Consider the following 17,692-nt stretch of genomic DNA (forward strand, 5'->3'; position numbering starts at 1 on the left):
ATGAAATGTCCCCTTTAAGGATAAAGCTGGGTTTACGAGTTTGGAAAAGTACCCAAACGTCCAAATAAGGAAAGGTATTGAACTTTTAATTTGTTAACTGTTAAAAGAAATACTTAAAATCCTAGACATATGCATGTACAAGGGCCATATATTTATCTCAAGTCCTGTTCGAGCAAAGAAGCATGATTAACATTTAGAACCTGGCAAAGTGTCAGACTGATCAAAGACCTCCTGACACTGGTGTATAAAGGCTATGAATTAAGCTTGGAGCAAATCCAAGCAAGCGCGCAACGGAGGGAGCATCTTTAAAGATCAGAGCCTATCAAAGTGTCAGATTTAGCCATGACCCCTGTCTAGAGAATATATCAGTCAGTTATGAGGTCTGGAACAAGTCCAGGGGTGTTTGGGGTAAATGGGGATGAGGGTGCTGATGCAGGTGAAAAGGCATCCCCACGCTGCTGAGACAATATCATGTTACTTATACATGTCCTCAATTCGTTTTTTTCCAGGGTCACTCATATTTACCAGTATTTCCATACAGAGTAGGACTGAAGAGTGGGAGTTAAGGTCACAGTAACCAGGGATTCTTGTCAAAATCTGTCCCTTTTTCCTGAGAAAAACGCCTGCAAGAATTCTTGAAACCTCAAAACACAACCACGCATCCGCTGTAGCAAAATGCTAACAAGTTCAACCTTGACATGCCATGATTACGTCAAAATCAGCCAGTCAGTTTTTTGGCTTCAGTCGTTTCCTTGATTGCTGCACATGCTGGCTGCTTACAGTTAAAACGCACAAAGACATAAAAATCAAAACAAGGTCACTGTTTTTAATTATTAGCATTTTGCTTCTTCAACAATAGAAACACTTTTAGGAGGAATCGTTTTACTGAAAAAAAGTGTATTATCTTAGGGAAAAAAATGAGAATAAACTCAACTGTTTGATTAATAATCTGCATTTCTACGTTCAAAATCAAAGTTTTCCTGGGGACGAGGGAGATACATTTCCAGGAAGTAATATTAAAATAAGGGAAGAGCAGTCACTCCAAGCAAGCCATGTGCAAAAGAGAAAACTCGTACACTACTCTCTCAAATTGTATTCTGTCCACCTACAAATATGCACACACACGCAGCAACACACAGTCCTCTGAGTATAATAACATACAGGCCTAATTACAAAGCTGCCAAGGTTTACAAAGTTATGCTAGTGATCTCTGGTCCCCATTGTAACAGATTATAAGAGCAGAATTTAATTAGAGCCTCTGTGAATCTTTGTGCGCTGCGTGTTTGTGTGGTAAGAGACTGCAAAGGGGAAGACGAATGTGGGCAAGTCTTAAAGGCACCTTTATAGTTTAAGCAATTATGTGTCTCTCTAAATGTAGTGACCTCGTGTTCGGATCACAGAAACAAGACTTAAAGTGGGACATTATGATTTGTGCCGCATAAATAAGACGAGCTCTGCGGCTAGTTTCAAGCACACAACATCGCTGGAGAAATAACAGAGACAAATATAATCTGCAATTAAAAGGCCCAGCGCAGTGAGAGAGCATGTCAAATGACAAATGAGCAGTCAGGAATTACTGATACAGTGAGATACACTGCATCTAAATTGGCTGTTTTGTTCATGTCGTGTCATAATAACAAAGGATTAGTGCGAGGAAAAACACAAAAAGCTCACAAATAAATGCACAGTCATGGATGTGCGTAACACATTAACAGACAAACACACATATAAATATTGTCTGACTCAATGTACCATACAGGACCATCAAAATGTCTGTGTGTGCATCTTCCTACCATGACCTGTCCAACGTAGGCGCGATCCTGCTCCTCGATGACGGTGAGGTTCACCGGCAGTGAAGAATTGAACAGCGGGTCATTGTCATTCACGTCTGTCACCACAATGTTCACCATCGCAGTGGAGGTCTACACACAAGCACACACAAACTTGTGTTACCATTCTGCTCAGTCCAGAAAACAACTGAAGCTGTACTCACTTAACATTTTTGACGAGTGTCAGAAGGTTCCACGGGATGAATCCATGCTCAGGTTTCAGGGGTTTTATTTTGCTGTCTTAGTTTAACGTCCCTCTCACTAACAGCTCCCTCATGCAGCAAACTAAAGAGCCCATTTTGCTTGCTAAATGGCTGCACTCTGGTCCTGGTTGTACTGTTTTGTGCTTCGAACAATTGTTCATTTTAAAAATAGATTTTGAAAACAGTTCACCAGTGGCCTGCCTTGCGTCCTCTCTTGCTATGTTAAAGGGGATATTTGCATTGAGGCATGCATAATTAAGACAGATGTACAAATTACTTTAGAAGGTTAGCAAAGGGGCAAAGAAAGAGGCTCAAATTTGTTGCAACACAATGCAGCGTCATCCCGGCCAAGGTGTTGCAGGAGCCAATCAAATCATTAGCGCACATACCTGGAAATCTTAACATGAACGGCACATTTTTCGCTCACAGACAAATAAAACAACTGCCGCCATGATAATTTTTTTTGTAAAATCTTGTCTCATAGTATCAGGGGATCTTTCAAACTCATTGGTCAATACTGCCATGATGATACAATAAAAGACTTAAATGTACTCTCCATAGGTCACACTGCTTAACAGCCAATAACATCACAGAAATGATGCAATTTCTGGTCAATCTTATGAAAATCCTTCAGGAACAGACAGCTCAGTTGCTTTAATAAGCTTAACACACCACATGCTATTGTTCTGTTCCCGAAAGTCAGATGGACAGATGGGAGATGAGCGCTCGTTCTGAGGAAAATCCAAGTGTTCACAATAATTATATTACAGTCTTAAGTGTAAACGATTGTTGTGGATCAGCTACTCAAAGTCCAATATGGAACTGATTGTGGATGTATGCTGTAAACATGAAAATCTGCGCCAACAGAGATGGGAAATACAACTGAGTCAACTGATCACCTGAAACATTAGAGCAGGTTTTTGAATGTGTGGAAAAATTTGGGGTTTTTTTTTCATAGTAAATGTCACTGATTGTCACTGTTACACAACCAACAGCGAAAGCACACACACACACAAAAAACAAGTCAGAGAAGAGGAGCAGGAAAGAGAGAGAAGCTGGTAGGAGGTCACCAATTTCTTAATTTGACTTTCATGAGAGCAGAGAGAGAGTGATCGAAGATTTGACTTTTAAAGAAGGAAACTGGGAGGAGGTGGAAAATGAGGGAGAGCTAACCGATTCACAACAGTGAGATGAAAAGAGGAAAAGCAGTGTGTGCGGGGGCGTGTGTGGGAGAGTGACAATCATAGAGGTGACAACAGGCTATTGAGGTTGGCAGGGCACACGGTGATGCAAGTAATTTGAGGTTAAGAGCTCACAGTTGACAAAACAGTTTACCTGAATGCCAATATATGTAAAGTCGGATGAGCTCTGATATAATGAAAAGGCAGGCTGTGAGAAACGCTGGCAAACACACGCTCAGGCAGACACAAGGACAGAGAAAGTGATGCAGGAAACTCCATTTTGCATCGGGGGGCTCGAAGCACATCATTTTTGGATAACTGCACACCTCAGAGTTTATTACCTTGCTGAGGCTATGGTTACCTCGCAAAGTTGAGCAGTTTATTTTCACAAAGATGCTCTTTTTGAAACTGACCAGTATGACTAAAATATGAGAGGCTAATCAATCACAGCACATGTTCATATTCATATGTCTTTTTATAGCACTGGCTTGCACACATTGTGCAAGCTTCCTGCAGCAGAGCAGTGGGCGGCGAAAGGTTAAAAAGTCAGTGCTTTGGATTCAGCCCCTTTGATTAGAGAGTGATTTTGGCTTTGACATTTAGATCCACTGCATGGCAGCAGAACAGTTTCCCGGTTAGTTACAGTGAAAATGGACAAAGACGGGCACAGACTGTGCACTGACATTGTTCAACTGAGCAGGGTATGCCTTTGAAAACACGTAAATCTGCTCTGTCATTTAGACCCAAATGTGTCAATTAGCGGAATGAGACAAAAACAGACTGAAAGGCATTAGCACATGTTCCCATAGCGTTCAATCAGGCTGTCATTGTAGATTCAGACCGAGCCAAAGCAATAACAAATGCAACAGAACGTCGCTGTGAGTATGCAACCACACTCACAAGGATACCGGATTTAACCGCTAATTATATGCTACAGTGTACATTCACATGTGCATTTTGTTGTGCCTGCCCTGTGTAAAGTTGGAGTTGCTCAGTGATTCAGGTCAGAGTCATTTGTTTTATTTACCTCATTATTCATTTTTTCTCATTGACAATATGCCAGTATTTGAGTGCATGAACTGAAAATGCAGAGGGAGGAAAGTAAGGTAAGAAGAAATAACAAATTGTTGGCTTTTTCTTTTCATGGGATTTGCTCACATTGAAGGAAAATGTAAGAACAACACCAACCTTATGCTTTAACACTCTGGAATAAAATCATTTTCATTCATTTATGTACAGCAGCAACATCATTTCATTGGAGAAACATGAGCTGATTCCCATGCACATTCCATGATGAGGTACTAAACAGTCCATCTGACAACAGCAAACTGTCCTGCAATAAAGTTTAAGTTGCATCCGATGACGCCCAGTGTCCTTACAGTGGAGCTGGTTTACTGCACCAGCTTGTATGGTCCTCAATCTGTGGCAGTATGATGGATTCACTGGCCAAACAGCCAATTAGGCACTTTGTAGTCTGACACTCTCACAACGGGACATTTAATAATAGGGGACACAGACGTGTGTGTGTGTGTGTGTGTGTGTGTGTGTGTGTGTGTGTGTGTGTGTGTGTGTGTGTGTGTGTGTGTGTGTGTGTGCACGCATATGAAGACTACCCAAGGCCTTTCGAGTGATGCTGATTAATGGGTCTGTATAAGGCAACTACACCCCAATCTTCTCTTCTCCTTCTTCTTTCTTTCTTTCTTTCTTTCTTTCTTTCTTTCTTTCTTTCTTTCTTTCTTTCTTTCTTTCTTTCTTTCTTTCTTTCTTTCTTTCCTCGTCTTCCCTTCCGTGTCTCTGTGTGTCTCACACCATTCCCCTCTCACACACCTTCTCTCTCACTATTCACGATTCTGCACTCTTTTTGCCTCTTGTTCAAAATATAATGGAATGTCAGGCAGAAAAATGTGCCGACTACTTTTAGCCGTTTTCTGGCTTAAAGACCTTTGGGGCACAAAGATAATACACTAATTGTCAAGGTCCAGAGAGGAATTGACTAAGTATATGTGTGCATGTCCGTGAGTGTATATGTATCAAGACTCTTTTGTAGAAATGTGTATGGACACACAGTACAATTGTTAAGGTAATAAGAGCCCCCTGAATGCCTCTCACATCTCTCCCCTCCTCACTCTCTCTAACTTCCTCCCACTTGTTCTCTCCCATCATATTGTGAGCAAAGGTATGCGTGAGAGAAGGTCAGAGGATTCAAATCAGCATCTCCTCTCCGCAGAGGGACCTTAAACTTTACCTTTTGTTTGAATTAACATGTGGAGGGAGGGGGTGGGTCAGTGACAAAGAGGAGGAGGAAACAAATCTCTCTTAATGCTGGACTAATAGATGGATGATGAGGAAGGGAAGAGAGGAGAAGAAAGGGAAACAAATGAAAGCAAGAGGAGAAGAAAGAAAGAGGGGAGGGCATCCAATGTCTTCATCTGACTTTCATGTGAGAGGGAGGGACAATTTGACTTTTAAAAAAGGACAGGAGAGACACACAAACAGAGAGAGATAGAGACAGCAGCTCTGGTGCCCTGTGATCAATTAGGTAAGTGAGAAAGGGCACGCACTCCTTTATCTTTGCAACATAGCTCTTGCAGCACACTAAATGAGACATTTTTAGCCCTTGTAGTTTATTCTGACTGCATCTACACTCAGCCAGTTAAATATGTAGATGCTGTATGAGTGCAAAGAGGAAATGTCTTCACAGGTTCAGTGTGTATGAACTGGCCACCTGTCGAAAGTTGCTCCACACAAACAGGGGTAGCATATCATCAGAGTTATCACTGACTGCTGCTCACTGTACTCTTTGCTGTAGACATCGCACACATTGTACCTTTAAAGAGTAACTTCATTGCTTTCAAAAAGCTCTGTTTTCATACCCACAGTCAAACATCAAGCCGCCATTTTTGGATTTCTCCTTTTTGGACGGTAGCTCTTTTTTGTGCTGACAGAAGGCCAAAATGGAGAGAAAGAGAAGCCAGCCAGTTAAAAAAGTTTAAAGCAGTGGACAAGTGTTAAGTGCTGCTTGGTATGCATATGACTAAAGACTGTTCATGCGACAAGGTCTGCTCCATCACATCTGACTGTTCAAGCTGTGAACAAAAGTTGAGGGTCGACTGAGCCTCACTTGCACCAAAAATCAGATTTTTTTTTTTTTTTTTTCCCCCAGGTAATAACGTTACACTCTTTTCTACCCATCCTTTCACTAAATGGCTTGTTCTGTTCAGGGTTGCACAACTGGAGCCTATAGCACCCATTAATGTTCATATCCACTCATTTAAGTATCCATATTTGTTTAAAAATCATTGTTACAAATAGATTTGGGCCTTTTATTTTGATGATGATGGTTATTATGATTATTATTATTATAACTGAATGAGAAGCTTTTGCCCCAAAATGCCTCTAATATCCCTCTTAATGCCACAGCTGTTGTTTGTGGCATTTCACTGTGAAGGATTTAGCTTCCCTCTCGGCAGCCCATCAGCTTAATTCCATTGGGGAAGTGAAACAACTCAAGTACAGACAAGCAGTTAATATATATATAGCTTACCCCATCTGGGTGTCCGTCCGAGGCTGTGACCACCAGGGTGTAATAATCCAGAGACTCCCTGTCCAGAGGCTTGTCCAGAACCAGATACCCTGAACTGGAGACAGAATACACAGAGTCCTGTTAACCCCTTAGACATGAGCTTGAAAACTGAGAACAGAATACTGTGGCGCAGTACTGGACAATCCTGTGACTTCATGAGAAGTTTCACTTCATAAGTCATCGATCGCTAACCACAATCGTTCTCATGTGGATACTTTCAGCCATTTGTAAGTAGTTTCTATGCTAACTCCGGTAACACGGGAAAGCTTAGGAAACCTGTCTTTTCTCAAACTGTTCTTTCCTCTTTATATACACCACTTTGGAGACAACTTTTCAGACAGTTGGCAGGCACTGATAACTACCGCATAACCCCCACAAGTGTATTTCTACTGTGATTATGGCTACTTTGGTGATGCAGATGACGCCTCATATCCATCACCTCACCCACAATGATATTAAGGAATGCCCTTATGGATGCTGTTGCTATAATGGCCCAGACAGTGATGTGTCATCAAAAAACACTAAAGACTTTATTTGCAAAACACTTCAAAGCAATAAGAGCTTCTCTGAATCTGAATACTGATTAATTGCATATTAAATATAGACTATTGTATTTCACTGGCCAGAGGAGATTAAACAAAAGGCCTCATGACATCCTTATATGGGTGCACTGGTAGGTAAACATGCACCACTGTTATGCACTTTATAGCGTAATCAGATGAATGATACAAAACTGGAGAAACTGGAAAAACGAGCAACCAACTCCTCAAATCAATTTTTCATACAGCACAGGCTGTGAATTATTACTCATGAGTCACAAAATCTCAGACTCAAGTTACACACTGAGCACAATTCAGCAATCAAAAATGTCCAAACAGAAGCAAAGAGATAAAAGTCAGATTTAAAGGCAAATGATTACCGCACACGTGAAAGTAAGTAAAGCACTCTGGAAGATCAACAGCTTCAGAGGAGCCTGTCTGAGACTTCTGACCAATCAAAACCAGCAGTAATCTTTGATGTTGGCTGTGACTGATTCCACTTTTTCATTTTTCCAAGTGAAGAATGATGATTGAAGTGGTTTTAATTTAAGCTACTTCCCTCTGAATCACACATGATCTCCAAATATTGACAGTGTGTGTAGAGGTGTGTGTGCTGATGCTCAAGTCAATGTGTGTATTTGTGCAAATGTTAAGTGGTCTATAGAGGGAGAGATTTTTTTCTTTTTTTTCTTTAAAAAAAACAAACAAACTAAAAGACAGTTCATGTATATTTATGGGTGATTCATGAAAAGCAAAGTCTGTGAACACATGTACGTCGTCTCGGGCATGCACGCCCACACACACGTAATTATTATTTTTTTATTTATACCACAAATTCTGACGCGTTCTCTTCACATGCCTGCTGCTCTCAATCCAAACATCTGTGAATACGTGTGAAGGACTCCTATTAAATCCCATTGTTCAGGATGAGCGCAAGATAATTCAAATGTATTCAAATGTATTCAAAAGCTAATGGTGATTAACGTCCTTGAAGCTCATCTCTTGCATCCTGTACATACGCTGTGCTCTTCTGTTTCTGTATCAAACATCAGTGTCAGCCATCTTGCAAAACGGGCCAACACCAGACCCATTCAGGTGCTCTCACCACGCACTTCTGGAGAATTTAACCGGTCCAAATTCTGCACAAAAACAATGAAAAATCACTTCACCCTTTGCCAATTTGAGCTGTGTGGCATGTTGCACTTAGCAATTAGCTTGTCCCTATGGTACAGTAAAGCAGAAAACACAACTGACTGAGAGATTTTGGCACATGTTGCAAGATTTTACAATGTCCAAAAAAAGCGTCAAATATTCCTAGAATGCAGGTGTGAAAGCTGACCAATTCATTTTAATCTCTGCTGCCATGAATTCCTGCACAGAAGAAATGCCTCCTCTTCTGTGGTTCTGCTTTTAAATCCTCATTTGTCCATCACTTGCTCATTGTTTCCTCCTTTGCTCACTCTAACACTTTTTCCCCTCTTCGTCTTCTACTCTCCCTGCCCTGCTCTCTTATCTCCTTTTCCAACCCTTCACTCTGCTCTCAATCCTTCCTATTCTGTCCCTTCTCTTGCAGTCTTTCACCGTACTTTCCTTTGTTTCTCTCTCTCCTCTTCCCTCTAGAAATGTAGATAGGATCTTCCCCCAGCATAAGAAATGCATTTTTAATGAGCAATAAATGAATAAATACAACAAAAGCCCTTGGAGTCAGTGCAGTGAGTATGTGCATGTGGGAGAGAGTATGGGTGTGTTTATGTGAAGCCCTTGGCGGAGCCGAAGCCCTGATATGATATAATTTAGGCTGCTTCAACCGCACATATACTGTATGCACACACACAGACAATAACTGCATACTTGTATACACTGTGGTTGTGCAGCACGCAGATACTCATGACAGCCATAATCATGGCATACTCAGACATGTTTGATATTCACACAAATAAGAAAAAGGCTTCTGAAATCATTTCTGAAAATATTAATTTCAGCAAGCTCCACAGATCTAATGTATGTGTGTGCATAGGCCCGCTTACTTACTTCTGCTGTAGTGCAAAATGTCCATGGCGGTCTCCGCTGTGGATTTTGTAGGTGATGGGATCCCTCTCCCGATCCACTGCCTTAAGTAGCAAACAGAGACAGATGCACACAGTCACACACATATCCTCTTACTTTCCATCAACAAATTGTATGCATATAATCAAGGGTGTCGTATACGGAGCCCTCGTGTGAGCAGGGCCCACAAAAACAGGAGAATGTATGGCTATAGTTTGGAGGGGAACCCTTAGAGGATGCCTACAGGGTCCAGAACTTGCCCCTGCTTGTAATACAGCAGTAATCCAAGCAGAGATACTAGTTCTATTGAAACCTATTGCAGATGCATGGAGAAAACCCACTGTGTTTATGTCACTGGGCCTTCTATGAGATGATGCCTCTAAGAAATCAAAACACATTTCAGAGAATACCTACTGACAAATGTGCTGTTGGTCTCTTTGTTGAATAGATAATCTGTAAGGTGGTGTGTGTGTGTGTGTGTGTGTGTGTGGAGTGCGAGTGTACCTGCAGATTAAGCAGTGTGGCTCCAGTCCTCATAGCTTCACTGATCTCCAGGTTGTACTGCTGCCGGGGGAAGCGAGGAGGGCTCTGGTTGTTTGGGGGCAAAACTTCGATATAGACCGTAGTAATGGAAGACCTAAAGAGACAGGGGAGAGTATGGGGTAAGGCAGATAGGACAGGCCGAGACAGTACAAAGACAGAAAGAGAAACAGCCTGTAACAGAGAAGCAGATAATGGAGGAATAGTATAAGTGAAATGTTGGAGAGGGATGAGAGGAGGAGAGGAGGAAGAGAAGAGCTGGAGGACAGCACAAGAGGATAGTGGCAGGGAGGGCGAATGGTCTATTATTTAAGTTATGAGTGTTTGGCCAGTGATTGTTTCTGTGCACTTCATGCTGTGTTTAACTAATCATTAGGAACTTGAAGTCAACAACAGCGTGAGCGGCAAAGAGATGAGACAGTGCTCTGCCACCTTCTTTTTTTTTTCAAGATTAAGCTTTCTGTCGTCCAGTTTGACAAAACCTAACTTGCTGTTTGGACGACTCTTTCGCATACATTTACATTTACTTACATTACTGCCTGTTATTATGCAGTGTTATGAACCTCATTATTCAGCATGGCGCAGTTGAAGACCTTCAGCATCTAAACTATTACTTAAAGATGAGCCCTGCGCTAAAACACATAAATCTTTAAATCATATTGGAATTAATAATAAGTGATTTGTACACACGTCCAGAACTGCACTTAAGCATGAATGGAGTCTTTATGCAGATGACTTAAATACAGTTATATAACTAAACCAACTGTGGATGATAAGGGGATTCAGAAATTCCTTGACAGGTAAGGAAACTTGATTAAAATATTTCAAAGGGGGAATTACAGAAAAAAGGGTTTAGAAGAGGAAACAGGCTCAGAGGTGAATTAAGAGACAGAAAAAAAGGGAATTACACAGAGTTTCACATTTTTAAGCTGGTGACACTGAGCGAAAAAGCATTTGGAGTAGTATCTGACAATAGACCGTTTCGCTTTGTGAAATGAAGTCTTAATTACACCGTGTTTACTTCCCCTCTGATAAACAGCTTTGGCTGTTCAATAAGCTGTATACACTGACATTTTTTAATCAACGTAACACTTATCCCAAAACAGCATGTCACCGTAATGACCTACAACTGGCAGAGCTGTTTCTTTCCGGCGCTGTGAGCAGTTTGCGTCCTTCTCTTACAGTGTTGTTTTCTGAAAATATATGATTACCTGGAACATAGTTGTCGTGTTCAGAGAACTACACTTTTCAGCCCTCTGGCAAATTGACTGCCTTACATAATTGGGAGATAACAAGCTACTAAGTGCAAATTAAACTAAGACCCAACTGAAAACAAAATTGACATCTGCTCTGCCAATTATTTTAGATAATTAAGTCTAGAATTTTGATCTTGAACAGCGCCCTCCCAAAAGAACAAGATGCGAGAGAGCCGGGGCAACATGAAACGCTCCGCTGGCAGGGAACATGACTTTGAGGTCACTTTGAGGGCACAGGTTAGTTTTTTCTTGGTTATATTTATATTACACCACTTCTTTGAAATAACAGTAAGAACCGTCGTGTCATTCAGAGTGAACAGGTTTCCTGTTGGGTGTCTGCTCTCCAGCTTAAGTAGGAACACGTACGCTCATAAACAGGAATAAATAGGAAAGGTGCAACAATCAAGTGAGGGAAGAATACACAAATTTGCACTGATAAGAAAAGGCAAGAGCAAAATAAATGGGAAAATGTTGAGACTTACTGAGATTCATCATCTGTTTCTGCAAACATATATGTAATATTTATGTTATTATATCAAAACCCTATAAACATACAGTTGCCACCTTTTCAACCTTACATTCATCGAAAGCTAGAGAAAAAAAAAATAATACTACATATACTTTATCAGCTTGTTCAAACTCTTTATTGAAACTGTACAATAAGTTGTAGGTGTTACGTTTTTTGGGGTTATTTTTTGGCATCAACAGCCATCATATGGGAAAATTCCAGACATGTTACTGAAAATATTGGAATCGCAACTTGAACTTCAAATGAAGGATCTTTGAGTCTGGACAGTGTTTGGCTGCACAGCGTGAGTTTGCATTGACAAAGATTTACTGGTTTAAATGCTCTGAATTATTAACAGGAAGACGGTACCACTCTAGTCCTACAAGTTTGTAGAAAAAGTCCAGATAAAATTGAGTCAAACTTGTCATCAGAAACACTTGCAGCGCAGTCGCCCCCGTGCTCCACTTTTGCCCCCACATGATACAAGCGATGTCGTTTTACTCACCCTGAATTTCAGCGTAAGAAACCACAGGGTTTGTGTTCCTACTTGGCGAGTGTGCCGAGTTTCAGCAAAGACAGAACGGAGAGATTAACTCCACTCAAACTGGATCATTGACGAAAAAGCCAAAGAACCTCGGGTCTAAACAATAGCCCGCAAAATCTGTTTACGTTCACAACGATACATAAATAAATGGATAAAGGCTGGAAAAATGTAAGCCGCCAGAGAGAGTGAAAGCCAGTGTTTTATTAAAACAATTCAGATGGCATTATTGATGAAAACCGATTGAGGGACTGGAGATTATTCATCGTGGTTTCTACTGTAGCGGGGGCCTGTTTCTCCCTCTGCATTTCCATCCTACATTTCTGTCTACCAGTGGAAGCAATTCCCTCTTTTAAAGCTCTTTTTTATTATCTAATATGCATTATCTGCTTCATATATATATATATATATAGCCGTTCCTGCTTGTACATTACGCACACACAAACCCACATGTGTACTCTCAAACACTGACTTGCACATTCAATTCTTCGAGGAAATGCAGGAAAAATACAGCTGCTTTGTCTTCAGCATGTTCTGTCCTCCTCATATTCGAAACACAAATAACCTCCTCCTCTCCAGTCATTTAGCGTTATTTGGAGGACCTGCAAATAATTATTGGGTTAGATGAGTGTTTAGGTGAACGGACTTGTCACTGAGTGCACTTCACCATCCTGTTTAGATTTCTCTGAACTCTCAGCGTCAGATTGCTGCTCCTCTCATTACCAAAGTCTACATTGGACAATTTTCTTTGCCCTGCTTTTCAGTCATTTGTCTCCTGAGTGTCTGATGGACAACACAGGTTTCGATTTTAATCAACACAATTCTCTGCACCAGCCGCAACACATTTTATGATACTGACAGATGGCTGCAGCAGACAAGGTGTTTAGCTGCTACATCTAAGTAATATATTTAATTTTTGGCTGAGGACCAAGGCTACCTCGTACAGACTTTATATGTTTCATTCAACTGCATTTTACCAGAGCTGTAGACTTGAGCTACATGACTTGGATTCAAGTCACTTGTCTTGAAACTCATTCATCCAAATGAACTCTTAAATCAATTAAATTAATGGACGTGGTTTCTGTAACTGTGCCAAGCTGGTGACTTGTAGGTCTCTTCCGCCGCACACTCAGGCTCCACTCGACTCGCACTTTGTTCTTTCTCCACTACCATCCGCCATCCCTTCAATATCCTCTGTTAGAAGAGTAGCGTAGCTCCTTTGTGTGCATAGTGGAAGAAGTAGTAGTCAGTTTATAAGTAAATACACAGAGTAGATTACAGTTAGAGCTGCTGCCTCTTAAAGCAACAGTAAAGCTCCTGTGTTGTTTCACAACTGCTGGAAAAGTGAAGGGAGCGCGGCATCGTGAAGACGACCAGCTGAGAATTCCGCCTACAGTAGAAAATTAAGAAGAAAAAAGGCGTCTTAGGACCTTACAAGAGGGTCACCACCTTTGATGGAACTGGGGAAAATAAAAGTAAAGTGATATGAGTGATATGTAATGAGGAACTGATTCCATTTTTTAAGTAAGTTCCCAACACTGCTTGTGAATTGCAAGTCAGTGACTTTGTACCACCTCCGTATTTTACTACATGCCTCTTAGGGCACAGTGGAAAATGATCTCTTTATCTTCATCTCCATCAAGTGATTTATCTAACATCTTTATCTCATCTGCTCTCTCTGGTGGTGGCCTCTTTTCTCTCCTACCCTCCAGTTTGATGAAAGTATAAATGAGACCCCCGAGCATGAACTGTTTTCAGTGTGCTGGGGTGTATCTATCTAGGCCATGCAAAAGCACTTCCAATCTGAATGAGACATGTATCTCAACGGTTTCAGCCCCCTAACAAGTCATACACACAGGCTCAGATCCAAAGCCATTAGAAACTACTGTCACTGTCACTCATGTCTTGTTGGTGGCCACCAGTAAGAGGACACACAGCTCATGTTGGGTCCTGACCCACTCTTTTAATAAATCAGGCAGCAGAGATAGATATTGATTTGTTATGCGGGTTATGTTTTCAGCTGAGATAAACAGGGGGTCTGGGGAAATTTAGGGACAATCTGTGAGTCAATCACTGGAACCACCTCAATCTGCAGTGGTTCACATTCTGTATTGATTTGGCAGCTGCATAGCTGGAGCCGAGCGCGAGAGGGGAGAGGATTCAAGCTTTTACGATGACTGACAAATGCTGCTGGTGAGGGCAATCCACTGCAGGTGTGACAAAACATTTTGATCCAGATGTGAGTAAGTCACGGTAATAATTTGAGATGCTGAGGATGAGATGTCCCAGTGAACTTTACTGTGTTTGGTCCATCTCAGCTTGCTACTGCTGTCCTCTGCCACAGCCAGGCTCTGCGCTACACACGGAAATGGAAATGTGCGAATGTGGAAATAATATTTGGAGACTCCAGTGAGTGGCTTTGAATTCAGGCGCTGAGGTTGGCAAAACACTAATTACCATTACGAAAGAGCAATGTACAAAATGTTCAGGGAGCAGCTTCGCATTTTACTGCATCCCTTGGTTAAAATGACAAACGTTGCAAGCAGCAGGTTATAGCAGCTGTCATTAATTAGTGTCAACTTTGTGAGCAGCTGGATGACAGGCCAAAATGAAACCTGTCTGTTGTCTGGTTAAAGCTCTCTGCACTCCACTCTCATATGACATGAATGAAACATTGAAGCCTATCAAATTAATATTTCCGAGCCAGGTTCTCCGGCATTTGGATCAAGTAAAAATAAGGTGTCTGATTAAGTAGCCTACAGCTGTTAATTCAGTGTGTCAGATACACATTCAGTAGATACACAATAAGCATTTAAACAGCAGGACATGCCTAGTTTTCATAAATGGCAACACATACCTTTAAAGCTGAGGCAAAGCATACCCAAATGTAAATTTTTGGCACTATTTTTCCAACATTACTACCACTGAGTACTTGTTGGCCTGCAATGGTGGCCGTTTGGTCAAAGAAGCCTTTTGAATGAGGGTGAATGCAGTCAGTCAGAGCTTTACGCCTGGTTGTTTAGCCTGATAAATTTAGTAAATTCATGAAAAATACATTCAGTTTCTCCTTATTTTTCTCCTCCACCTTATTGCTTTCTTAATGCAAATGACCAAGTCATGAAGTGTTTCTAGGGGACTCCCAAGTCTGCTTCCAGGTCTTGGGGAGGACTACTGCATGTGTGAAAAACGTTGTACAAAGCCTTCTGTGCTTCCAGAGGAACTGCTGATAAATTGCCTCAGGTGCTGGTTGCGGCTGAAGGCACATCTGAAAATGAAAAAAATCTGGAGGTATGGAGTTAGAAGGAAGTGAGCTCACCACAACTCCGTAACCGGCTCCTCATCTCTGTTTGAAGCTGGGGGCTCAAGGCTACAGTAGCTGCTTTAGAATGGCATACCTGAATCTAGGACCCCGTTTACACCTGGTATATTAATGTGATCTGTATCCAGACACATTTTTCCACATTAGACCTGACCACATCTTGAGGTAGTCTGGCTCGCGTTGTGTTCAGACCTTAGGTAGATGTCAATACAATTCTTATAAAACATCCCCCCCTCCCCCAATATCTCTGATTCTGCAACTGATTCTGCACTTGTCGACACTCCTGAGAACAGTGAGGGGTTATGTAAGGAGGAGCTCATGGGGGAGGCAACTGCTGGCGGACTCATATTGCTTTCCTGTATTTTATTATTTAACCAGGTGCCAGGTGAGTTGATTAAATCTGATTACATTTTCATGAGAAGATTGATGAAGGGAAATCTTCGCTGTTGGCCCCTGACGGATCAAATTAATCATCAAACCATTCAGTGACTTCCACAAGTGTGTTCTGATATAAACACATCAATAATTGAGGGAAGGAGGAACATTCCCCCACTGACCTGTTCAGCTTATATGAGCCTATAAAACTAAGTTCCTACCCAACAAACGATTGTTGCCTCAGCATTACACTGTGCCTTCTCCTCAATTTTAAACAAAAAATGTCTCTATTAAATGTTCCTGTGTGTGTGTGTGTAACCAAGAGCTGCTTTTGTTCTGTGCTTCCCGTTTGAAGAGCAAGGACTCGGCTTGTTTGTCCTTTCTACAAGGACGCTGCAGTGTTAATTTATCTTTATGTTGGGATATTCAAAAGTGTAAAACACAAAGAACCACCCAAGTGCACTTTGAGTATCAGCGAACAACAGGCTGTAATTCAGGCTGGAGCCGTAGCTCAGGATGTTTGGCTTTCCTTTTTACTGGTGCCAGTTCCTCACATGGTTTTGAGTTTTCCTTCTGGTGTTTCTGTATTAGATGATACAGAAGAAGTCAAGAAAACTGGGAGGAGAATGAAAAGAGGGGACAACGCGCATGAAAAGGAGCTAACTCCTTTTGATGCATGTTGTCCCCTCTTTTCTCAAACCTGCAAAAACACATGACGGGTTCCCACTGAGGGCCTGTTTTATGATGTTTCTTCAGTTAAGCTGAGGTACGGTGCAGCAAAAAAACCACTAAAGGCATCAAACTCTGTGCCAGTGCAACTGATGCATCGATCTGTGGAGCAATGTAGATTGACTGTGTTCTGGTGGGTTAGCGGCTCCACGGCTGGATTTGCCTCTGTTCTCAAATTTTGAGGATTTTATGGTAATTGCTGAAAGCAAAATTTGTCAATTGAACTGCTTGTAGCTAGCTAATCAAGTTGACAAAATATTAGGAGCAGCTGCTTTTTCCATGAAATAACACATGTTGGGGAATAGCCCAAGTTTGTGAGTTGGAGAAAGCTATGGCTCCGTATTGATTTCATACACGGAGAGATGAAGTACAGGAAATGGAAAACGGGAGGCAGGGGAGAACAAAAATAAAAAAAGTCACCTTATCAAGTCAGTCCTTACTCTTTAGAATGCAGCAGATACAGAGTGCATCACCTTTAGTTTATTTTACCCTCTGCGGCATTTATTTTAGATGCCGCGTGTGCCTGCTTTGGCTGAAACTGTCCCTTTCTGAAATGCAGACAGTATAATTTGCTCTCCTTCTCTCCCCAAGAGGGTAACAAGTGAGCCACCCTTTCATTACTTTTGATTCTGCTTTGCTCTTCTCCTCTCTCTTCTTTCTGTCTCACACTTATGCTATCAGTTTTCCTCTAAGAGTTCTTTCCTGCCATTTTCCAACATAAAATCCTAATTCATATATTTCGAAAAATGAAAGAGGACACGCCTGAAAAGGTGAAAAGATGCAGAGAATGGCAGGGAAAACGGAAGACAGAGGGAGCGACGGCGAGCGGCGTGCTTCACAATGAGCACGAGAGCTCTGGAAGTGTGATGACCTTTGGAGACTTGGCTGCAGAGAGACGAGAGGAAAAGACTGATGAAGCAGAGTGAGAGGAACCCTTACCGTCTATGAGGTGCAGGCCCGTTGTCTATGGCTTCCACGGTCAAAGCGTAGCTCCGCCCAACAGTGAGCTCGACACCTGGCGCCACAGTAATGACCCCGCTGCT

At 41.6% G+C, this 17,692-nt stretch overlaps 1 protein-coding gene across 1 annotated transcript in view; it reads right to left on the reverse strand.

Annotated features, from left to right (window-relative positions):
• Positions 1-17,692, reverse strand: part of LOC139349888 (protocadherin-15-like) — a 170,447-nt gene that overhangs the window by 78,090 nt on the left and 74,665 nt on the right. The window contains exons 16-20 of the mRNA XM_070990928.1: positions 17,589-17,690; positions 9,886-10,018; positions 9,367-9,446; positions 6,758-6,851; positions 1,794-1,922 (exon numbers count right to left, since the gene is read on the reverse strand). Of these exons, the coding sequence (XP_070847029.1) occupies positions 1,794-1,922; positions 6,758-6,851; positions 9,367-9,446; positions 9,886-10,018; positions 17,589-17,690 (538 nt within the window). The remainder of the gene's footprint in view (positions 1-1,793; positions 1,923-6,757; positions 6,852-9,366; positions 9,447-9,885; positions 10,019-17,588; positions 17,691-17,692) is intronic.

This window comes from Chaetodon trifascialis, chromosome 21 (assembly GCF_039877785.1).
Source record: "Chaetodon trifascialis isolate fChaTrf1 chromosome 21, fChaTrf1.hap1, whole genome shotgun sequence".
Classification (NCBI taxonomy): domain Eukaryota; kingdom Metazoa; phylum Chordata; class Actinopteri; order Chaetodontiformes; family Chaetodontidae; genus Chaetodon; species Chaetodon trifascialis.